Here is a 26,000-nt window from a genome sequence, read left to right as displayed (position 1 = left end):
GGAAATGGAAGCAAAGCGTCCCAAACTGAACTGAACCGTACCGTACCGCTTGGTGGAAACGCGGCTTTAGTTCTATGTGATTCGAAAAGAGCGCAGGAGAAGAATTGCTGGTTGACTGCACCTTGTTAAAAAATTTATTTTTGTTATTACAGAAAAAGGACAGACAAAGCACCAAACACAGATAACATTGGGTACTGGTACCAAATTCAAGGTACCAGCACTGGTACTGGTATTGGTTTAAACTTGAATGGTACCCAACCCTAGTTAGAACACGAGTCATAGAAACAACAGTGACCCCATTATAGTAGGTGGTAGGTAGCCGTCTGCTATAAAACGGAAAGAAGCTTAGACAACTATGTACGGTTGAAGCAGAAAGTACCATGACATTTCCACCATTAATTGATGCAGAAAAGGCACAAATTGATGCGGAAATATTCACCAGAGCGCAAGAAATGAAATGTGGACCATCAGACCCCTGCTTCCTGTGTCCCCCCAGATTTTTTTTATCTTTTTATTGCTTTTATTCCTTTATTTGTATCTATTTATGTTGACATTTTGAGTCTTACTTTTAGCATTTTTTGGTCTTGTCTCGTTTTAACGTTATCCTTTCTTTACCTTTACCGTAGTTTTGTCTTACTTTTGTTTGATAGGACTGCTTGGCTTTCTGTTGATATGTTCCCTGAGTATCCTGGTCCCGCTTTTGCTTAGTCTATTAAAGTGTGTAATCTCTGTTTTCGTTCTGTATAATTTAAGTTATTATTTTTATTATTATTATATTGAAATAAAACCTACACGTTGCCGTGACAAGCTTCTTCCATGACCTGCTCAAGGCCTGATTTTGACTCTAAAGAACAGCTGAAAGCCATCGTTCATGGTTTGAGAACAATAAATAAAACTCTAACAGAGCGATTTGTTATTAATTTTTGTTCTTTCTACTTTGTTAATTCTGAGGCAGCATTTCAACTATCTGCTGCTGCGCACCTTTCCTAACCTCAGTCTCGCTGCATCTAATATTTGTTGTTGTGTTTACCCGCGCCTGCCATGTTGTGTTGTAGGGTTAATTAGCTTCTTTTCACGGCTGTTGGAATCCTTACGAGTTTGTCATATGTTTGAATGGATAGGTGCTGTCTGTGTTTGGACATCGCTATTGTTTGTAATATGCCGGTATTGCAAGCCAAGTTTCCCCTCCAGAGAAAAAAAAATAAAAATAAAAAAACTAAAAAGTAAACTGAAATGACCTGAACTGTACTGGATGTGGAGGACCATTGATTAGTATGTTATTTCTACCCTCTGTCAACTTTGATTATGGAGAAATGCCAGTGATGGCTTCTCTGTCTTTTCTCTCTCTCTCTCTCTCCCGCTCTCTGATTACGAGGCGTGGGTGGTGTGGAGGTGTTGATTGGGAATTGCAGAGCACATTGTTTACACATTCATGGCTTTTTGGATTGGCCGGCCTCCGGCTCCATGACACACATACACACATCACACCCCCCACACACACAGCCACATACACACATGTAATATGTAGCCCTTGCTCTTACCCTTGCACAGACACCAATCAGCATTTTGAAATCACCATATTTATGTTTAGGATGTGAATATTCATAAAGTATGCTCCATAGCTCCCATCTGCGAGTGACCATAAGGTCTGTATAAGATCAAGTATGTTGGAGATAAAATTATGCATCTCTGGCTCACAAAATATGAATATTTTTAGGTGTACTTTTCAAAAGATGTACGCTCTGCTGTACAATTATTTCTTACATCTGCATGAGTAAACCATACATGTCAAACTGTATACAATGGGTGCAAAGTGTACAAGCTCATATACTCATAAAACTAATCTAATCTCTAATTTATTATACCTCTTTGACTGAGCTTATTGAATAGAAAACTGTCAAAAATAAATGATCTACTGGAATGGTGTGAAAGTGTTTCAGCCCGCCCACGAAATTGCGCCTTTTCAGTGAAGTGGATGCCTGATATCAGACAGGGTTGTCAACTCGTTACCCTCAGTTTGCATCTTCAGTCTGACATTCTGACCAATTTCTGTGGAGGAGGGGGGTTTGATTTTCCCTAACCAATCACTAGTCCAAGATACCCACCTGAATCTACTGTCATTTCAAGTTGACAGTGATTTGAAGCCCTGCCAACATGGTCTTAAGAGTGGGGCTGAGTGAAGTAAAACAAACTGCGATGTGGGGCGATGTTGTGAGCAGGTATAGCTGTGGCTGGAACGTGACCTGGAACGTGACCTGTCATTTATAAAAATTGCGTACACACAAAACAAGGCCTGAAAGTGGCGTAAACCACTTCCTGCACAAAAGTTGTGATCGATAAAATCAGACTTGATGGGAGAAACTTTGACCGATGCTTACAAACATTTTGGAGATAGGAAATTGGCGACACAGATGGTGAGGTGGAAGCCTGATAGATATAGGTATTTTTTGGCGCATGACATTTTTGGCTTTTGTCCGAATGTACATATTCAGTATGGATCCTACACATTGTTTTATAGGTGAGACCCCTGCCCACTAGCTACATGACTGGCCCACCACACCTACACCTCAGTCCATGATCAGACTCCTTTGACGATTGGTCTGGAAGTGAAAGCCCTGAAAAACATGCTAAGTTAGCATTTAGCTAGCTGTGAAGTGTTAGATTACAAGAAATGCAGGGTTAGTATAAGGGTTACACCTTGTTACCTGTAAGGTGGACCATGTCTTCATGTATAATTTTATATTATAAAGTGGGTGGCACTGTAGAAAAGTGGTTAGCATTGTTACCTCACAGCAAGAGGGTTCCTGGTTCGAACCACATGGGCAGGGGGACTCAAACCCTATGATGGGGGAGCCCTTCTGTGTGGAGATTCTATGTTCTCCCCGTGTCAGCGTGGGTTTTCTTTGGGTACTCCAGCTTTCTCCCACAGTCCAAAGACATGCAGGTTAACTGGTGACTCTAAATTGGTTATTGGTGTGAATGTGAGTGTGAATGGTTGTCTGTCTCTAGATGTCAGCCTTGTGACAGTCTGGCGACCTGTCCAGGGTGTACCCTGCCTCTCGCCCAATGTCAGCTGGGATAGGCTCCAGCACACCCGCGACCCCTAACAGGATAAGCGGTTATGGAAAATGAATGAATGAAAATGGATTATTGTTATGTTTGGCCAGATTTTTATTCACTGCAATGCATTGTGACAGGTTTCAAGTAACTGTGGTGTTGGTGAGTTTGTCTTTTAGTGGTGGTGGGCAGACTTTGTAGGCTTTTGTTGTGTAGGCTTCAAACAGAATGTGGAACTATACATGTCCCTGATACTGAGAGAGCATGCAGTCAGCTTGACATCTCTTGACAACAGCTCGGCAATAGTGTTAGTGCTGCCCATGGCACTAATTGTATAATCGTTACTACCCCTTGCGGCGCTCATTGGATCATTTTTGTATTTTCAACCGAGAAACCGCTCTTTCATGTCATGATGCCAGACAAATTGGTCTCCTCCGTGGAGTGGGTGGGTTCAAAGGTCTAGACCTAGGCAGGTCAAGTGGTATACTGTAGTACCAACAGTTGAAAATGAGTAGCACAAATACAGAGGAGTTCTCCTGTGTTTCAGAGAATCAATCATTTAGCAGCTAAATCCTCTCTAAGTCATAGATATTGAAAGATCGGCTCCACATTGAAACATGTAACAGTACTGTTGTAAAGATGCTGAGAAGGAACACTGACGTTAGCCAACCAGGATCAGCAGTGAAGAGGCAGGCTGAGGAAGACGGACTAAAAGCAGAATATTCAACAGTATTTTATTACCACCTCTGGAGATACACGAGTGAAATGAGGAGAGGAAGTGATCGCAGCAGGAAGCCTGCTTTTGAGAAAGACTGCAGATGCTTGCCTGTGTACCCATGTACTTTTATGTTCCTGTGTGTGTGTGTGTGTGTGTGTGTGTGTGTGCGTGTGCGTGTGCGTGTGTTACGGCTGTTTTTCTGCATCCGCTGTGCTTGTATGGGAAAGGGAGAGACGAGAGAGACCTGGACAAGGGCACAGTAATAACCATTGATCTGAGTTAAAACTAAGGAGAGGCCCGGTAACCAGCACTGCAGAACTCATGAAGACACACACACACACACACACTCCCTCTCACACACACCCTCTCGCTCATAGATTGGGAAGAATGATGGGGAAACAGTGCCACCTTGTGGTTGAATCCATGTTCTTATACAGTGTAATAGTGTGAAAACCTACAGTATGTCAGTTGTTAGGGTTTGTTGTTGTTGGCAGGGTGTTAAAGCTCACATATGTGTGTGTTAGCATGTGTGTTTGTATGGAGAGGTCCTACAGTGGTCTCTTGTCTCTCAGTCTGAAATTTGGCAGCGATACCAGCTCATGGGTCAAGGTCACACACACATACACACACACCTCAGCACTGACACACACAGACCATCTGCTCAGAAACAGTTGAGGGGCTCAGACCTATTCTGCAGAACTGTGTGTCACTGCAATGTCACATCTGTGTGTGTGTGTGTATTGACTGCGCCCTCAACCTTGTCACTCCATTGATCTCCTTTCATTGTCCCGTGTGTCCACTCTCTCTGTCTTTATGCTGATTTCTGGTTTCTTGACAGAAGCTGAGATGAGATAACAGTGATGTGTTGGTGAATCTTTTATCAAACCACAATTGTAACAAAGAAAACGCAACAACAAAACTTTCAAAAACTTAGTGTTGCCTGGCAACAGCCCACTCCAAGCCTATGGAGAAAGTTGTGACTTATTTTTCCTTGGCAACAGATTTAGTAACCTCAAATAGAGATGTGAAATAATTAGCTGTCACTGAGATTTAATATCCAAGCACATATAGTCTCCTTGGTTGTTGTTTGTTAGCAGTGCTAGCCTTACAGTTAGACCTTACTGCCTAAGAAATGGCTGTTTTAATCTTATAACTGCTCACAACTTTTTTGGTTTCTTCTTTTTACTTGTCATCCAGTTCAATTCAGCTCTGCATGTGTATGGTAAAATAGCTGTTGATTAGTTTTCTGTTGATAGACCAATCGTTTCAGCACTTACTGTTTCAGATCAGGTAAGCTTAGAGACTGGCTTAATGTCATGAGTCCACACCAGTTATCAAAGCATAGGATCATTGGAAAATGTGTGTGTGACTGCTTTCAAATCCACACAAGTCCTGCAAACCACAAACTGCGCACTACAGACCCAAAATGTCTTCTGTTGTTCAATGTACTTCTTTCTGAATAAACAGTAGTTTGTATCTCTTCAGATACACTGAGCTGCTATTACCACACCACTTCTTGAGAGCCACCTCGCCAGTTGGAGAGGCCTAACCATGGTAACCAGCTAATGAGCTTTGAAGCCAATTTTCATAGAGGCCAAACCATGTAACTACAACTTCTGAGTCCGTAGCATGATGCCATTTCCTGTAGACTTGTATTGGGAAAGACACGTCTGTAAGTCAGTGGCTACATTTTTATGAGCATCCCACCCCTGCGAAATGGCTATTTTCACTATCAGGATTTAATCCATTTGATCTGCTGACATTTAGAAGTGCCGCAAAAAGGGCTAAAGCAGAAGTAGCCAGTTCGGCTGGTGGAAGTCTCTCTTGCTCTTTTGAATCTGGATCTGGGTAATTATACACTTATGAAGTCAAACTATTTTAGCTTCACGCGCCAGTTTCATAGGAATGATCAGGACCTCACCTTCAATGCTGCATCCAGTTCTCTTTATACATTCATGACCGTAGTCCATGCCAACCTCAGCTCTACCAACATCTGTAAGCATTATGAAAAATGTGAACCAGTGGTGACCTCAGTGTGTAATGTTATGTCAAAGCATAGACATAGACTGACCTCCTGTTTCTGTGTGTCACAGGCATCTATGTTGCCAGATAATGCTTAAATTAGCAAATGCTAACATTAGCATGCTAACAAGCTTATGTTTAGCGGGTATGATTTTTGTGCGTACCAAATTTCATGGCACATCATCCAAATAGTTTTTGAAATATTTCAGTCAGGAACAAAGCGGTGAAGTGACCAACCTGTCCCTAAAGCCACACCACTACCACGACTAACAAAAAGCCCAAATCATGTTGTACCCATTACAAATCTCAATAGTTACATGATGTTGGTGCATTCCATTCGCACTGGGGAGTTGGACTTTCTGAGTTACCATTCGGAAAATTAAACTTGAACGCCCCCAAAGTCAAATTTCCAACTTGTAAAGAAGGTTTGAATCCCAACAAACCCGACCTCAAAGTCCAAGATGGCTGCCCTGCGAATTAACAGTAGTGAAAGCTGTAGTGATGTAGTGGTTATTAGCACTTCTTTATTATTTGTGTTTCATCAAAACAGTCGTACACAGTGCTGTCCAACATCTTGTCTACTTCTATGGACATGATGCCACTTTGTATGTGCAAAACGCAGCATAATGCGTTGTTAACAACTGGTAATGCTAACCTGGCTTGAACAACATATTGGTTTTCCAGTTTGTTAACTGGAAAACAATCAACACAGGTATGATGTTATTCCTAGTTCCAACTTACGTGGTAAATGGAATACAGCATACATCATCTAACAGTGATGGTACCCCAACCACAACACTTCACGTAATGTTTCCTAAACTGCACATCAGGCAGCAAACTCATGACCAAAGTTATTCAACCTGAGAACAGTATCTATTATAAAATTACGTTACAGGGGTGCCTTGATCGTTGTCTGTTGCTGTGAACGTTTCCGTCAATACCACATTGCATTGTGGTATTGCACTGTTGCACTTTTGGTTTCATATTAAGGCTCAGACATACTAAAGAGTCTTACAGACTGTTTAAGCCTATTAAATAGCATATAAATATTGCATTTTGGATGCAGCCATGGGTTCAGCCTTAAAAGACCATTCTATTACAATATGTTTTTTTTACTGCAGCACAGTGTTAGCCCGAGCCTCTGAGAGCACAGGCGCTCCACACCACAGACACAACACTGTGTGTACACAGACTTGTCCTACAGCAGAGGTAGATGTAAATAAATGTGTACATGTTTGTCTGTGTAAATATATTCTATGTCTGGCGCAGCAGCATTTAAGGTATGTTTTTCCAGACACCCTGAGACATGACAAACTCAAAACACACACTCACTAACACCAACACACATACGGTGTTGCTCTGAGCTGCGCGGTGACCCGTGTAGGCAGGTTGCAGGGCTGTCACAACATCCCGAGCTAACTCGCAAGCCCCTTAGCCCGTAGCTAGGCTAAACATCAGCCTGACAGGCTCACCGTGGAGATGCCCCAGAGTTCAGCCCGTCACACCCACCTGTCTGCTACTGGAAATTACTACAGTGTGCGGGTGTACATGTGTGAATTGTACAAGAACCTTGTGTACTGCACATTGTCCCGAAGTGTACCGCCCCAGCCCCTGCGCATCTCTAAGATGCGGTGTGTGCGCACCGGCAAATAAACTGCCTTTGGTTTTGTGTGCGTGTGTGTCTAAACCCCTGCGTGTGTGTCGAGGTGACAGGCTGGTGTGTCTACAGAGAATGTGGTAATAAGTACAGTTGACGGCCGTGTCAGGAGGTAGTGGGTGTCAACAGATAAAACTGTTTGTATTTAGGCCTGGCTTCAGTACACTGTCACTTCGCTCAGCTTCTGTCTTCCTTCCTGTCACCTTGTGTCTCTCTCTTTATCTCTCTCTTCCTCCTCTCTCGGTCCCCTTTTCTTCACTTTTCTCTCCTTGTCTTTTTTTCCTCTTACCGTCCAACCACCACCTCTGCTGAATTGTTTTTCTCTCCATTACCTTCTTCTTCCAGCCCCTCCCTTCCTCTGCCCCTGTTTTCTGTGTGTGGATGCGTAAAATGCCGCTTGATGATGGTCCTACTGCTGATGAAGCCTGTCTATCCATGCTCTGTGTGAGTGCGTACGTGCGTGTGTGTGTGTGTGTGTGTGTGTGTGTGCACCTTGCAGCTTGATGACGCTGGTCTTTGCTGATGAAGCCAGAGTGTGTCTGTGTGTGTGTGTGTTTGTTGTGCATGGCGCAGCATGATGGGACTGGTCTTTGCTGATGAAGCTTTAGTCTCCGTGTCTCTGCAGACCTTTCCTCATTACCAGATGAGAGACAAATGCGCTGCTTTGGAGGGAGAAAGAGACGGAAGGAGGCAGAGAGAGATAATTTAGAGAGAGATTTTAACAGGATGTATAGACTGAGACTACATCCACCCTAAGCTGGCCCATTTTGAAAACTACATTTACATGTCAAATTAATACACTTGTGTCTTTTCATCCTTTGTGTGAAGACCCCTCCTCTTTTAGAGCCAAAGGTGCTGCAAGATTTATCTCTATTTTTTAAACTCTAAATCTAGGGATGCATTGATGAATCGGCCAAACACCAGTATCGGCTAATATTCACCCTGTTAATTGCCATTGACCTGTCGACAGATGACAATATTGTAAGATGGCATTCACTAAAGGAAGTGGCCGATGTTTTCCTGTCATGTCACATCAGTTTTGCACAGGCTAAAAAGCAGGGCTTGAGAAAAAACGCCATCCTAGGGACAATAGAAAACCAGTTTAGGAAGAACAGAGATCTCTACTGGGATGCCCTCGGGAGTCCGCCGGGCTTTGAAGCCAATTTTTGTAGTGGCCAAACAGCAGAATTACAACTTCCGAGTCTGTCACATGATGCCATTGGTCCCTAAAAACTTTTCCCCATAGACTTACATTGTGAAGGACATGTCTGTAAATCAGTGGATACATTTTCATGCGTGTCACAACCACCCCAACACTATGTCACTTAGTTAACATGTAGAATATCTAGAAGAGCCGCAAGATTAAACCATTTAATCCCCATTCAAGTTAGAGGAGTGCTAAACCGCTAAAGCTGACTTGGCTGGCGGAAGTCTTAAGTGTGCTTGCTTTATGGGCCCAGTGATGTGAAAGCAGCGCTGATCATCCAGGTAGTTTTAAACACAGCAGTTGTACGTTTTTTTGATGTGCCGGTGAGCAGCTTTAGAAGGAATGACCAAGGCCCCGCCTCTGTCACTGTATTCAGGTCTCTTTATAGATCCATGGGTTGCATTGAGTTATATTATGCTGTGTTCAGGCTCTGTTCCGTTAAAATGAGTATTGGGCAAAGTTAATTTAACTCTCTCATGATGTGTTCTCATGAATTTATGAATATAATTTAGTTTTTGGTGAGAAATTTGAATACAGTTGTTTGAAGGAGACATTCACAGCAATATGAAATAGGTGTTAGAGAGGGAATTATAATATATTCTACACACTGAAAAGACTTTTGAAGCAGTTATTTTTTTTTTTTTTCCAGGTGAAAGAAGTTTATATTCAAGGTTGTTTCATAAATTTGTATAAATAAATCTGGCTCATTCAAAGATCTTTAAAACAGCCAAATTTTTTATAATAAAGATTTCTCTGTTTCCCTGGGCCAAAAGGAGGAATACGTAACAGCAAAAACAAAGTCATCGACAAACCCATTGGTATCAGCTGTCAGCCAAATTGTTATTTTAAACATCGGTATCAGTATCGGCCCAGATTTTCACAATTGGTGCACCCTTATCTAAATTTGTACCAAGAGAGATAAAGGAATTGAAAAGCCCCATTGTTGGTGTCAGTCGCCCCGGTATCTGTTACTGCAGCAACAAGTCTTGGTTCACAGCTGATGGAGAGATTCACCCACAGTCTCTCATCCTTCCTCCTCTTCCTCCTTCCTCACTCCATCGATCCCCCAACTAACTAACGTGTTGTTCCAAACAGGCTGACAGAGGCAGCCTGTAATGGCCTTAATATTATACACGCCGGAAATTGGGGGGGGGTGGTGAATTGTGCTGATTCTCGTCTTTCTTGTGCTTTTCTCCTCTCTCATCCTCTCTGTCTTTGTGTCGTGCCCCCCTCCCCCACTCTCCCTCTTTCCCTCCATGTTTCTCATACGTATCTGTCTGTCCTATGCTGCATCCACGCATCATAAATTTACTTAATATTCTTTGTATACAAGGGAAGGGAGGGAGGTGGCTAATTAAAATTTAATAGAATAGCGCACCATGGAGGCATGTTGACGCATACACACACGCACGCTGATTACTAAAGCACTGCTCTTATAGACGGGACTTGGGGTGGAAGCAGGTGGAAATTGGTAAAATTAGTGCGTGTGGAGGGAGAGGGAGACACAGAGGGAGGCTGAGGGCCATAAATAGAGAAAGACTTTCTGGAAGAAAGCAATCAAAACAACAATTCACTTTGGTTTTGCGGACAAAAAAGAATGCCTGTTTCATTAACTAGCTGCATCTTTAACGGATAAAAGGAAGTGTATGTTTGTGTGGTAGCGCGCGCATGTCACTGGGGGTTCTTTCTTGATGGCGGGGCGCCGAGAGATTTTAATCTTATTAACAGCCCTTACCCTGTTTGGCAAATGGCTTTCCAACTGCTTGGGTAATGAACTGTTTGAAAGTGTTTTCAGCACACACTAACATACATCACTCAGACACATATAGACACACACACACAAACACACCTTTCTCTTTCTGAACCGGCCCCCTCCCCTTTGTACTGAGCAGAGGCCAGATTGCCAGCTGTCGTCACGACTCAGACACACACACACACACACACACACACACACACACACACTAACAGCCAGCTGACAGTCTCACACACTGCCTCTTCCTGTGGGTGCAGCTTTTCTGTTTTGATATTAGATGTTACAGAAAGGACAACAAACCACACAGTGGATTTAGCATCCCATCTTCAGTTATAAATGAGCATCAGTGGATCGGCTTTTAACAAATCCTGTGTGGGTTGTTTTTTTTTTTTTTGTTTTTTTTTGCCTAAATGCATCACTGCCAAGTGAATTATAGTTGCTATTATGCTGTAGTTAAGCCCTGTTTTATAGCACTGATGAGGTATTTTTTTACTTTCACTTGGCGGCTGCAGCGTCAACAGATGGATCCCAAAGCTTTCCAGCTACTTTTACTATTTTATTAGACAAATTGTTTTTTGTTTGCTTTTTTTTCGACTGGAGGAAAAAATGTCCAAACAGAATGCGGTGTCTGTCAAAGCGGCTGCAGTCATGATTTGAGTTTTCAGCAGGGATGTTTGTTGTTAATTTCCCACTGTGTGCATAACTTACTCGTCTACCAGAAGGGGCTTTTTAATTGAAACGGGGAGCTGAGCCTACATACTTGTCAGTCAGTGAGCCTACACAAACGCTGCAACAAGAAGTTGGAGATAATTTGTAGTGGAAACTGTTACTTTTTTTTTTTTTAGATTTTAAATGTCCATCTATCAAGTACATAAAACCCTCAGCTTGTTCCAGCTCACACTGAGCGACAGGCAAATGCACCTTTGACAGACTGCTAATCCATCACAGGGCTGACACATATAGACAGACACACTTACCTTTAAGGTACGGTTTTTGCCTAGGCTCTTCACATTGATGTTCAAAGTGACCTTTATCTGACATCAGTGTGAACTTGCAGCCAATAATTTCACATACATGTGTGTTAGAGTGACAACAAAGAATGTCTGATTTGCAAAACAGTGATTTGAGGGAAAAAAATGAATTACATATTGATGTAAGCTTCATCTCCCCGATGACTGGCGTAGTAGGAAGGTCTGATGATGCCCTTTGGCATATATGTAGCCTTGTGCTTCTGTTTGGAAGAGTGTGTGGCATATTTCTGGAGGAATGGCCCTTCAGAGCAATGGGCGTTTATAATGGGCGTACAAATAGGCTTTCGGTACACTTGCTTTATTAGCAGCTATTGCTGGTAGTTCTGTGGATCATTGAAACTATTACCTGAGAAGCAAAAGTGGCCTAGATCTGTTTGGAAAAATTTGGGTTTCTGTGTCGACACGTCTCTGAAGATATTACATCTGTGTCACATGAGAGCGAAACAATCAGATTACTAATGTGAACGTAGCCTTAAGACCAGATTAAACCAAAGAATCACGAAGAGAAGACGTGAAACTGGAAACCACTTGCAATGCGCTGGTCTGCAATGATTTGAAAACATGCCAGTTTACACCAGTGCTACTCTACAAGATGGTGTATCATGTCTATGCAACAATTCTATACGTCTGTTCTGATTTCCAGCTTTTCAGGCTTATTTTGTGGCTGAATAGAATTAGTAGCTTCCAAAAATATGAGTTAGGATAGTGATAGTTGCTATAGTTGCTTTTCTAGTCATGACAAAATAACAAAAGACCTGAGCTTCAGATGTTTTCATAATAAATATGTCACAGTAACCTAAATAACCTGTGCCAATGAATCAGTCTATGAGGTGGCTGTCCAACTATCCGACACCAACACACTATGAGGACGAAGACCGACATATGTGTCAAAAGCCGCAGGGACTTAAATGAGATTAACTTTGGCCATACAGCTATTGTCAGAGAGTACCGCAAGCAAATACACCGTCAGTGGACTCAGCTACAAGCCGACTGGTTGTTGAAACAGGTGACATGCCTTACGTTCCGAAACCTGTCACTGCCGACTAGACAAACTGAGTTGCAGGTGACACCATCAGCTGGTTTGAGTTGAGCTGAGATGGACCAGCTCACACCACTGCAACTTTACTCTGCGATGTTCTATATCAGTTTCATATAGTCACAGATCTTTGCTCTGAACTGGGCTTTAGACTCTCCATTAATCCTAACTGCATGTCTTTGGACCCACAAACCACAGCAAATAACCATTAAACTAAAAACAACAAATTAAACTGCATCCACAAACACTTAGCACACACCCACTGCACAGATGTCAACAATAATTATGCCCCATTAGAAAGTTAGAATAAATCAATTTCGGGTAGTCAGGTTCAGTTTTGCTCCTGTTTATTGTTAAAAATCAACAGTTTCTTTCCTCTGCTGAGCTGCGTCCCATTGAGAGCCGAGGATGGGTATTTGAAAGAGGAAGGCCTTGTGTTAAAAGCATCTTCCCTCAACAAAAGAAATTTGTGTTGTGTTCAGTGATATGTGTTTTTCCCATTAGATCATATAACGAGGCGATTTGCCTCAAGCGTGCAGCTAATCGCCGGGTCTGGGGAACGGAATGGTAATGAATTTGGAGCTGATGTTTTGCTGTGTTTTTGAGGTGAATGTGCCAGCACTTAAACACATACTGAGCAGATACAAACAGATTCAAAGCAGATTCACATTCAGCGGCACCAGCATTTAGACATTTACACAAATACACGGCACATTTCATTATGAGATAAAACCACATGTGGGACTCATCTTTTTCTGCTTCTTTCTTCTGTCTTGCCCCCGGTTAAGGAGTAAACCAATGTGACCCTCATCAATATTGACAAGCGTATTCATGAAATGAGCTCAAGGATGGAAAAATGAACAGGCCTTGGAGAGAAATTGAGAGGAGGATGGAGAGGGAGACGGAATGCAAATGCTTCAATGACCAAGGGCATCACTTGTCAGGAGAAGGCCAAAAAACAGATATTATGCACCTCTATTCCTCGCTCATCTCTTCAGTCATCACTCTTTTCCCCTCTCTTTGTATCTTTCCATCTCATTCATTGAACCCCTCCATTACTTTTTCCAGGTCTTTTTTCTTTCTCCTGTTGAATCTCTGAAATGACAGCACATAAAACACCTTGGAACAGAAGCTCCCAGAGTGCTCATTAAGGCCTTGTTAGCATCGAAAACGATCATCTCAAGGAGGGAATGGGTCTTGGATGGGCGATGGAGCTAAACAAATGAGATAAAAATATCTTTTCTTACCAAAGTGTCTTTTTACTGCACCATATCAGAAATCACTAAAGACTTGAATCCATTTACTTTCATCTTCCTCTGGCACAATAAAGAGCTTAACCCCCTTTCTCCAGATGCTTTGATGGACGTAATTAGAAATCACTTTTTCTCTCTGCTGTCACACAAAGAGAAATTTGATAACAGGTAGACCCAACATATTTTTTTCCTCTCAACACCTCCAAGGCCTTTCATCAGCCTGACAATGCCAGAGTCACAATTATCTCTCCTTGCTGAACGGCAAAGCAGCAGGAGCCACTGCTGCTGAGTGACTGGTACATGCCCTTGGTCAAGGTGGCCAGTTAATGCAAGTAAAGGGAACTTCTTTTGCCTGAAACCGTTTCAGCCCAACATTCGGAGTATAGTCAGTGTCACATGGAGACACAGCCTCATTAAAATGCATATATTGCTGCTCTTGTTACATAGGGAGCCATGACACTGCAGGAGGAGTGGTGTCAGCAGCAGCAGAAGCTTTAGTCCTCCATCTGTGTCCATGCAGGATGCGTTCAGGCACAGTTTGGAGTCTAGGTCATCTGAATTTTAGCAAATCTCAAAGCCAAACACACAGTCATTGTTGTTAGCTGTATGAAATACTTGCGTTTATACACCATAAACTAGATAAATAATGGACAAAGCTACCGTGACATCACCCACTGGTTTCTGGACAAGTATTTTAAAGCCTCAAGTTCAGCATTTTGGCCATCGATGTCTTGGAGTTTTTGGAGCCAGAAGTGACTATATTTGAATGAGAGGATGGCGCCGTGGAGAAGCAAAGGGTGCATCTGAGCCCTAGACCAGTGGTTCCCAACTGGTCCAGCCATGGGGTTCAGATTTATCCATAGTCATTCGTTCAGAGTCCAGTTTATATATTCAGCATCATACTTGGGTTTGGCCATGTCGTTGAGCTAGTTTGCTGTCTCTGTCAAGTAGCTGTCAGTTATTCACTCACTCTACAGCAGGAAACAGCACTTCAAAACAAAAGCCCTGTACTTCAAAAAAAAAAAAAGTATGTTTTCTACAAACTTGACACGTTTGTGAGTCACTTGCAGTCCATTCAGAATGGGTCCTCAATCTATTTTTGGACCACCACCCACCAGTTGGGAACCTCTGTCCTAGACTGTGGCGATGCCTTGCAGACACCTGCAGTCACTCAAGCAGCCCCACCTTTAAATCTATGGAACTTTAAGCCTAAATAACATTTAAACTGGTGAGTTATATAAAAATTCACCTCCTGTACAGTTATCACAAACGAAATCAGCCACAGAGACCCAAACTGTTTTAGTCCCAGGTATTACGTTTTCAGGTTGTCCATAGGTACGTACGTCTGAATGTCCATCCATCCGTCTGTCTGTCTCATTCTCGTAAATGTGATATCACAGGAATGGCTGGAGGGAATTTCTTCAAATTTAGCACAAATGTCCATTTAAACTCAAGGTCAAAGTTTACTGGGACCTCACCAAATAGTCCAGTTCCTAGTGCGGCGTTATAATACATATGTATATATATTTATGTATGTATGTATGTATACATTTTTGGAATCGTTAAAACATGAGGAATTGGTAAACTAATGTTTCCATTTTTTTCAAACTTTCTGTGGTGGCCATTTTGGATTTTAAATATGGTGAATGTTTAAAACACCTTTTTTTTTTAATGTCAGGTTCCAAGCTATGCAGGTGTTTACTTTTGTTGGCTAACCGTACATTTTATTTATCCAGGTATTCACATAAACTAAGAATGATCACTTGGATATGAATTAATTGAATTTGGTGGTGGAGGGTCAAAGGTCAAGGTCACTGTGACCTCATGTTTTTGGCTGTAACTCAAGAATTCATATGCTAACATTTCACACAAATTTCTGATAGGATGAAATGATGAATTGATGACATTTTATATCTAAAAGGTCAAAGGTCATCTTCACCGTGACATCATAATGCTCTGCAAAAACACTTTTCTGGCCTTTACTCAACTTCATATCTCAGGAACATACGAGGTAACATTTGGTCAGATTATGAATTGCCGACACTAATCCTGGGTGTCCACCTTAAAATTGATGATCGTCGGGTCAAAGATCTGTGTAAAGCATCCACATTTTGCCAAAAAATACACTTAAGAACTTTTCTTAAATCTCTTTAAAGTCATCACTACATGAGTCTGGACAGACATGAATATAAACTGCATCTTGATTTATTGGCGGAGGCATACCTTTTTTTCTCCTATTGCTCAAGGCCTCTATCAGTTTGCATCCTCTTCTGTACAGTATAGACATGAATTAATTTAATTACCACACAATCAAAATACAATATTGACAAACACGAACAGATTTGATCCTCACTGTGATGAATTACACAACCAAGCAAATTTTGGGAGTCACCTTATTGATTTTGGTATTGTACAGGAATTAATAGAAACTAAGAGCTGTTAAATGGACCTTGGGGTGAGGTTGTTTTATAAACTAAATTACACATGATTTTTTTTTCATATTTAAAACAAATAGTACAGGTCAAAACGTAGTATATATGTAGCTCAGCTCTTTTCCTCTTGCTTTGACTGTATCTACAACTACGTTATAGGAGTGTAACATGTAGTGTATCTTTAGAGAATGGGATTTGTCCCATAGCCAGGGGCAGAAAGTGGTGAAATCTATTCTGGTGTGTGCCCTCGTTTTGTTGTTCCTGTGTGTGTTTGAGAGCATAATTGTCTGGCCGACACAATCCCTCACACACACACAAACACACACTCTCTAAGGTATTTGACCTGTTTTGCCCCGGAGCAAAGAATAATTGTCTGTCCTGCATCCCAACATCCTCCTGTGCATTACCTTAACGCCAGTTTCTTGCCAAGTGCCAGTGCTTTCTGCAGAGCAATGTGTAAATTGTGTTTGTAACAAGTTACCATCAGACTAGGATCCATATTTATGAATAGACATTGTCTACTTCTCTGTACATTGATTCTAATAAGAATTGCATCCTATGCTCTCACACACAGGAGGTCTATCTCTAGATGTTCAGTGAAAAATACTTGCTGACAGCATATATATATAAACACATATACATGGGGCGCCGTGTGCTGGGCTGTTGCCGCGGTGGCCCGGGTTCGAATCCGGCCCGTGTCCCTTTGCTGCATGTCATTCCCCTCTCTCTCTCTCTCCCCTTTTCACGCTTACCTGTCCTGTCCATTAAAGGCAAAATGCCCAAAAAAAATCTTAATTTTTTTTTTTTTTAAAAAATACACTAAAGTCAGGTCAATTTCTGCTTTTGGGGGTCCAGTTTGATCCAGTCTGGTGCATGAGCTTAAACCAGTTTGATTTCATACAAACCATATGAACTGGCATTTGTCATTATGACACTCTGGCAAATTAAAAAGTAGCCTACATTATTAATCAGTGACAGCAGCCTCACGGCGTAACTTGTATTGCGTTTGTAATGAGCAATATGTCAAAGTGATGATTATAATATTATGTTTATTTATAAACAGACTAACAGGGCTGCTAATGTCTGAGGCCATGAGCTAAGTACTGGCAACATTAAGGAGACCAAGTTTCAGTGGAAGTGGGAGAGGGGACAAGTGGCACATGTTGTGTTTGTTTTCTAGAAAGTTAAGGTGTTTTTTGAGGTGATGTGATGAGACGTAGCAGAATTATACTCTCAAGAAAACTAAAACTGTACCAATATGGCAACATTTTGGATTTGACTGAGTTGACAAAAGAGATGTCTTAACCTTCTGATCTTCTACTGCACTGTGAACCATCCAGACCTCTCAGGTCTTCTGGGACAGGTCCGCTTTGTGTCCCTAGAGTCAAGACTAAACATGCAGAAGCAGCATTTAGTTTTCATGCACCACATATCTGGAAAAAACTCCCAGAAAACATCATCTGTCTCTCACTTCTTTTAAATCAAGGTTGAAAATGTATCCGTTTGCCGCTACCTTTTATTAAATCGAATATTTATTCATTTCTTGCACTGCACTATAATGTTAATTATTTAAATACTTGAAATGATTTTGACTGCACTGCAACTTCAATTCTTGTGTTTTATGAATGTCTTAGTATATTTTAACCTTTTATTTTCTATTCTTAAGTTTTTTACAGTGTGTTTCTTTTGTATCTTGTCTTGATGCCTTTGATGTTTTATGCAGAGCACTTGAATTACATTGCTGTCAAAATGAGCTTTATAAATAAACTTGCCTTGCCTTATCTGGCCGTGAGCAATGCTGTGCACGGTTTAGAGTTTAACTTTTGTTGGACGCCCAATTTCTATTTATTCCAGTTGCTCGCTTTGAAAGCGTTGCAATGGATGAAGAACAGCTGATTCATGAAAGTTGAAATGAAGTTGAAATCTTTGTGACACCAAGTGCAGTAGCTGATGGGGTGGGGATTTGTTTTGTTTTGTTCTTTCTGTGTCCCCTCTCTAAATTTGGAGGTTTTTGCAAGTCCATAAAGCAGTGCAGGCAAACCTCTTTATGAGTTCTTCATTTCCTCAGCGGCAGTTGGATTTGTTAGGTGGATAACTGACCAGCCGATCTAATCAGAGCTGATCATATCCATGGATGAGAGGAGCAGCTGCTGAGAAAACTAGTGTAGTACGGTGCAATGGATAACTCAGCAGTATATATATATTCCAACAGTGCTTCTAAAGGTCTAGCTACATAAATAGAAGATCAAATTCAGTCAGGAACACAGAAATTTTTATTTCCATTTACAGTTTTATATTAGGTGGTATGGCTCTGTTGTTGGGTCTCTCTGCCTTTCCTCACACCTCTTCCACACGCCTACGTGGAAAGCCAAAGGCAGAGAGAGCACACCTCTCTGCCCTTCCACGCACTTACATGGAAAGTCTTAAGGCAGAGAGGCAAACCTCCCTGCCCTTCCATGCGCCTACATGGAAAGCCTAAGGCAGGGAGAGCAGCAGCAAAGACCCCTGGGAACAGAACAGAGCAGTGACGAACAGAAATGACATTTATAAGACAGACACAACATGAAAAGGAGGAGCTGGGGTGGAGGCAGGTTGCAAAGTGGCTTGCAGAGGAAGCAGCAGCAGTAGGCAGGTCAGAGCAGTTTAAATAGGGCGCCCTGAATGAGATTCACCAGTTGGTTGCATAGAAAGGAATCATGTGATCAATCAGCTGCTCCATCAGTTGATTGGGCTGTTTGAGATCAGCTGATGTAGCTGGGATGTGAGCTGAACGTGACATCATGTCCTGCCTGAACTAACGCTGTGCTCAATTTGTGGCAGCACGTGTTATCATGGTGGGCAAATTCTGTATCCTGGTTTAATTTCAAACTGCTCTGAACATTTTTACACCGGCTAAACCCTAAAACACACAGAGAGTCTCTGCTCTTTCTGTGTGGTATATTTGACCTTTATGTCTGATGTTGTAGTGTGTATTCACCAGCGCTCACTCTCCCTTTGTGCTGTATCAGTATGTACTTTATGGTCTTTTTCAAATGGCCCACTGTGGCATCAGGTCCTGGTTAAAGACCTATTAATTCTACACACACCTCTTTCCTCTTTTGGTTCTGTCAACAGTGTTTCATTAAAATGGTCTCAGTAGTTTGTTGCCTGTGAATGTTTTCCCTCTACCTTCAGCTCCCAGTGGCGGCAGGGTGAGGTCCTTGAAGTCCTTTTTCAGGAAATTGGGCTTGACAGCAACAGCAGTTAGTTTTGGCTTCTGTGTTTCCCCTTTGTTGTTGTTGCTCCTTTTGATTCTGCACTGGAATAATGCAAAGAGGAATACGAAGTGTTATTAACTTTTTTTTCTCCCCTCCCCTGCTTCACCTTGATTTTCTATCCTTTTTTATACTCTGTTTCTTTCTCCACTCTATTTCTTTTTCCATAACCTCCTATTTTCTCTGTCTCTCTCTCCATTCAGGCAGTACTATGAGATGCTGTACAACACTGCAGATGAGCTGCTGAATCTGGTAGTGGACCAGGGTGTCCGCTACACCGAGCTGGAGTACATCAACGCCCTGTCCTTACTCCACCGCAGCCAAACAGGTGTGGGGGACCTGAGCACCCAAAACATCCGGCTGCAGAGGCTGAAGGAGATCATCTGTGAGCAGGCCGCCATCAAACAGGCCACCAAGGACAAGAAGATCACTACAGTGTAACGAGAAAAGAGGACAGGGTCCAAAAGGGAGGTTGATCATAGATATAGAAATGTAGATCCTTCATTGGCTGCTGAATCTTCAGTCAATGTTGCCGCCATATTGGAGAGTGTAGGGCTCACCTTTGAAGAAATGTTGTGTTTTTTCTGGTTAAAAAGTACTATAATTTTTACATTTCTCTCTCAACTGATTGCAATGAGTCATTTTTCCATTTAAAGGTTTCTGATCGATGTGTTGTCGAAATGTAAGTTTTGTTTCCAGTGAATTGGAATCTCAGTATTTAGGTTATAATTTATTGTCATAAGGTATTGTGCAGCTCACATTTTTAACCATGGATTAGACTTATTTTCCTGTTAATACATGTGGACACGTCCCTATAGAATAGAATTAAATGTGGTAGTAGACAGCTTTTCAACTAGCTAGCCTGTAGCTTGCTAACACTGTCTGTTTATCATGAACTTTTTGATCCTAGCAAAATATAGTAACTTTCACCACCATCATTTTTAAGTGCCACCACAAGAAAACATGTTCTTTGTTTATGTAATATGATGTGCGTTTCGATTGGTTTTCATCTGCACCCTACACAATCCTGGGAAAATGAAGGCTTGCTAAGGTTAGCGCGCTAGCTATGTTAGCTATCTCCGGCAGCAGAAACAAACATCTATGATCTATTGTTTGATAACCTAATCAAAGAATATGTTTTCTTGTGGTGTCCTTTCTAAAATGAGCACTGGTGAAAGTTACTAAATTCTGTTCAGATCAAGTAGTTGATGATTAGCAGACAGTGTTAGCTGGCTAGCTCGCTAGCTAGCTGACAGTTGTCTTCCTCCACATTGAATATGTTATACAGTCGTGGTTTTCAAACTCTTTGTGCCCAAGACACACCAAAGGGCAAGCCAAAATCTGAAGGCACACCTTTTTTTGTTTGTTTTTAGTCACTAATATCAAATAACAATTGACAACCAACTATTACTCTTGAAATATTTATTAATAAAATGATTCAAGAAATTAATTAAATAAAATTGAATTACTTTTTTTTAGGTAAAGTTTGCCTCTTTATTAGAAAATGGGTGTGCATAACATACTCATATAGTCAACTTAAAAATTCATCCATAACTTTTTGTATAGACCCAGTTTAATATTGCAATAGTAATGTTTGGTTATCATAAAATCCTGCGACACACCTGTGCCATGGCACACCATTTGAGAACCACTGTTATACAGGGATGTCTCCAAAATTATTAGCCGAGATAAGTAAGCCAAATCCATGCTGGAAAAGCAAGTTTTTATAATTCCTGACGAGAAATTATTTACCAACAAGTTACATTAAGTAATTCAGTTCATGTAAGCCTAACACACACTTCTTTCTTGAGCTTCTAGCAGCAATTATAGCCTCAATATCAAAATTCTCATTTACTTGAGACAAAACTTTTTTTTCCTACTACATGTAGATCATAAACCAACGGATATAAACACAATTTATTGCAATTGGTTAAGGAATATAAATGTTATAGAGCTTTATATATAAAAAAACCTACTAGTCTTGCTCTTTCTAATATGACGACCATGTTGACGTATGACTGAAATGAGCTGACACAGTCAATGCTGCGTCTACATCTATATGTCTATGGGATATATGACCAATCAAGAAACCTCTGTCCTGCAACTTTTTGTTTCTGCTCCTCCAGGAACATGTGCGCCATATAATTAGGTCAAGTATGCAAGAGTAAGGAATGATAGAGCAAAAACTAGCAGGACAGAGGGTTTTTAAGAATTGGGTTAGAAAACACTGAAATAGAGTCTTTCTCCAGACATACATCACAACTTGTGTGAAATCTGTTGATGGAAAGTGTGTCTTCTCCATTTCATCTCTCTTGGTGTGATGAAACGCACTGTAGTCGAGGGCTGACACAGATATACTTTCCAACTCTGGGCATGTAAGTTATATATATATCAGCCTATGAAGCACTGGCTCACTCTAATTGGGAAGCGGGGTGACAGCCAACACAACTGCAAACTTTGCAAGTTTAGTTCGCCGTGTATCTATGTCATAAGGTAGCCTGTGTTGTCAATTTACACTTTCTAAAAGTCACGACAAATGCAGCTGCCGCGCTTCGACTCCAGCAGTCCCCCCTGCTCGCCGTGACTCCAGCTCCAGATAAAAAGGCGATTGTCTTGGACACTCACCCGAACTTAGGCCCCATCTCATCTCATTTTCCTATTAGATCTAAACTGCTGCTCTCAATTACACCTCTATCTCTCCTCTCCTGGCAGCCCCATGGGCCCACTGATTCTGTCTGCAATAACAGATGCCAGATTAGGCTGTCTGAATGAGGCCACATCTTCCGCCTGCTGCCAATTTGGGTTGGTCCCCAAAGATTCCCCTAGCTGAGAATTGTATCATATCTATGGCTGTTAAAAATCTGTTTATCCGTCTCTTTTTCCTTATAGTTTGTGCGGTAAACTAGTGTGGAAAGTTGTGAGCTGTTTTTTTTATATACAAATTGGACAACAGAGACTGACTAATGAAGATATTTTTGCCGATTTCAGTTTCATCCTTACTTAAAACAGACACAAGGTTTATCTGAAATGTTATTTTTCAAGTCCAGCATTCCACAGTGGAGTGACTTGCACTTTTGTGCTACTGCTTGTGTGCGGGAATACATTTCATCAGTCATACTCACTCAATAAACTGAAACGATGCAATTCTGAATCTTTATTTTGTCGTCCTTACTACAAGTCTTTTAACGCGAACCGAACATATAAACTCGATAGGAGATCACAAATCATTCGCCTCCCCGCAACCCTCCCTGTTTTTAGTTCATTAACTTGGGAGAGAAGTACTTAACGAGAGCAGGAGAGGGGAATGGGAGCCTTGTCAATACGGCGGGCCCGGCGCTGGTCTCCCCAAAGCCCACACAGCAATCCATCATAATGACACATAGGCTGGGATCGATGGGAAAACAACTGCGGAGCTGCTGAGGGGTTCGCGTACCACTCTGAAACGTACACTTGGTGTAAAATCTAAAATGTGCTCATTCAGCTGTTCACTTCAGAGCTACTTTTGTAATGTCATACAAGGGAAACTTTAATACAATGTTAACTGAGTGTGTCATGTCACACACAGATACTATTATACTATTATCCCACTGCACACACACATAACCCCTAAAAGTCCAGGAGGCTTATGTATTGGAAATACTCCATGTGTGTAAGTACAAACCACTCCTGCTGTCCATGCTTTATATTCATGAATGAAATATGTATTCATTTTTTACTCATCTGCTTTTCTTTTTCTTTGCAGTCAACCTTTAATTTGCACAGTTTGATTCGAGTAATTTCTGTTTCAAGTAAGAATGTATTGAAATCTATACATCAAAATGTATTAATCTAAAACATCCTCATTGTCCCTCTTCTTCTTGAGTGTCATAAATGCTCTGACACGTTTGTCTACTCTAAATTAAGCACACGGGATTTGTCATTGCACACACTAACACATTGAAAAAATAAAGCCTTCAAATTCCATCATGTGTTGTGTGTTGTGTATTTTGTACGGCGCTTCTCCCTGTGTGGTTGCATAACTGTCATATTTTCCACCGGGAGGGGAAGTACAGCTGACAAGAGTTCACGCACACACTAACACCCTCTTCCACACATGACAGCACAGTCCATCACTGTTTTGATGCACCCGCCTTATATCATACAAGCCAGACGCATCCAAAACCAACACTGGAGGATGTATTTTACCTGACAGCTATGATGTGTTGTCTGACATGGTTTGAAGCATGAAGTGCGGCATATTGGAATCAGGAAAAATAAACACAGACAGCGTACCACCTGAAGGCTCGTGTTGTTGTAGGCATAAATCCATATCTGTTGGCACAGTGCGGTATTTGCAATGCCTGACTGTGTTATTAGCCCTATTGTGTCTCCTGCCGTCGAGTTCTGACGGCAAAATCCAAACTTAACAAAAAGATAGCCCTGCAGCTGAAATTCAGAATACACGATTGGAAACTTTAGTAGTGCCATGATGATTGACAGGTCTTTTAAAGCTGACACCAACAATTGACGGCTACAAAATTGAAGTTAGTTGCTATTCTTATGCTGAAATCTTTACATGCATCAGTAATGTTTCTTAACATTGCACTTTTCTAAATTATATTTAAGTATAAACTACCCATTATAGCTCTTACTGGGGGGAATGTTCAGTCTCTGGCATAGGGTATTTGTATTGTATATTGGTGTAGAGCTTTATCTAATACTCTTGGTGTGTATGTGTTTGTAAATGCTGACTGTAGTTTGATTGTACATGTATACGGATAGTCGTGTATATGGAGAGGCTGTGTGCTGTTACATTGACATGTTTAAATGACCAAGATAAGTGTGTCCTAAGGGAGACAATAAAGGCTAATCTTATGTTATATTTTAACATTTTACATTTATAATTCACAATCCTAAATTGTGTATATCAAATTGTTGAACATAGAAATAATATTAATGATAAATTGGTCAAATTACATGAAGTACAAGAAAACAAAAATGGTTTGGTTTGAGTAAAATTTAGTTGTTATTATCCAGGTTTTGTACAATAGTTCTTTTGGGGGATGCATGTCAAAACAATGGTGTAAGGAAGGCTCTTAATGTGTTACCTATGAATATTTATACATGTTACATCCAGTATGCACACAATCAGGACTTATTACTTTCTCATAACATCATGCCCTGAACTTTGACCTTCTTGCTTTTATATTCATTACCTTTGGAAATAAAATCAACCCAGAGAGCTCCTTTCTTGTGACTTTGCAATGTATGCAGTCAAACTCAAAAGTTATAACATTATAGATTCTAACATATTATATTTGCGATGGTGAAATTACATCTGCAGTTCTCTGTCCTTGTTATTTTTTATAGTCATGTCCTGTTGTTGTTTGTAATATTTAGGATTATTTTGTTCACTTCACCAAGTAATATTCCTATTATTAGTACCCATCTGGTCATCAGTTACTTGAATGCGCTGTCATTTGTCATTGCAGATGACAGCTACCAGAAAAGCATGCTGGCTTGCACACTGCAAAATCGCATGGGATATCGTGGAACATCCTGGTATTTTTGGCATAATGCATATTTGGACATACTTTATCTTTTTCTGGCACACTATACAGTAAGGCAGTGAACCCACCCAGGGGTTTTTGGGTTCAAAAGGTACTTACAATTAATAATGCAGCTCAGCGTAAGTTCAATCAGGAAGACTTTCTTTGTGCTCATCCATTCACAATTCCCTCCCTCCCGCTCCCACTCCTCCCTCCAATCATCTGTCTATGGGCATTCTCTCTTCTAGTTATCCAATCAAACTTCGCCACAATCTCTATCAGCCAATCTGGATGCCACTGCAAAATGTTAAGTCTGCTCTCTTCTCTGCTGGAGTCAGCTGTCATTTCAGGCAGAATTGTCACGCCCTCCTCCACCCCCTTCACCTCCAGCCATAATATCCAGAGTCCAGGACGAGCTCAACAAAGGCTCTTTCCTTTATTCATCCAGATCATCTGCACTTTGCCATTTTCTCCACATCCTCTTCTCATCTCATCTTCACCGCCTCTGCCACCACCAGCATGTAGACCCAGCGGGGTTCCCTATTCGCCTACAAATTCATCACCCTCCTTAAATCAAACCATCTCTATGGAGTCTAATCTCCAAAGACTTTTCACGTTTTTCATTCTTATGTGCACATGTTAATAAATATTTTTTTTTTACTATAAAAAAACGTGTCTCTCCTTACTAAAAAATACATATAGTTGTATGTCCCTCCTCTGAACCAAAATAAAAACCATAAGTCCCCATAAGTGCTTAAAAAATTATTTAAAGTGCCTCCCCTGTGTTGCACCATCCTCTCCCCTTTCATAAGTAACGAACAGTCCCTAAAGTGGCTGCTAACACACTCTCAGCCACAGGTGGAAGCCATTAAAACATGGAAGTGGCTGAGGACGTTTATTTTGACAGAATTAAAGACATTTACATCATAAATTGACGCAGAAAAGTCACACATTAGTGCTTAAAAATCACCAGAATACAAAGAAATAGGTGTTTGATGCTCAAAACTCCATGACCCACAATTCCTTTCACCTCTCACTTGTCTTAGCGTTGC

General features: G+C 41.2%; 1 protein-coding gene across 1 annotated transcript in view; it reads left to right on the top strand.

Moving 5' to 3' along the window:
- exoc4 (exocyst complex component 4) overlaps nucleotides 1-23,383 on the top strand; it is a 195,062-nt gene extending 171,679 nt beyond the window's left edge. Inside the window, exon 20 of the mRNA XM_049566575.1 lies at nucleotides 19,624-23,383. Coding sequence (XP_049422532.1) covers nucleotides 19,624-19,861 — 238 coding nt within the window. The 3' untranslated portion in view covers nucleotides 19,862-23,383. The remainder of the gene's footprint in view (nucleotides 1-19,623) is intronic.
- Nucleotides 23,384-26,000: the final 2,617 nt, after the last annotated feature.

This window comes from Epinephelus fuscoguttatus, linkage group LG22 (genome assembly GCF_011397635.1).
Source record: "Epinephelus fuscoguttatus linkage group LG22, E.fuscoguttatus.final_Chr_v1".
NCBI classification, from domain to species: Eukaryota; Metazoa; Chordata; class Actinopteri; order Perciformes; family Serranidae; genus Epinephelus; species Epinephelus fuscoguttatus.
The sequence above is the reverse complement of the archived record's forward strand: the minus strand, read 5'-3'. Positions and strand labels throughout refer to the sequence as shown.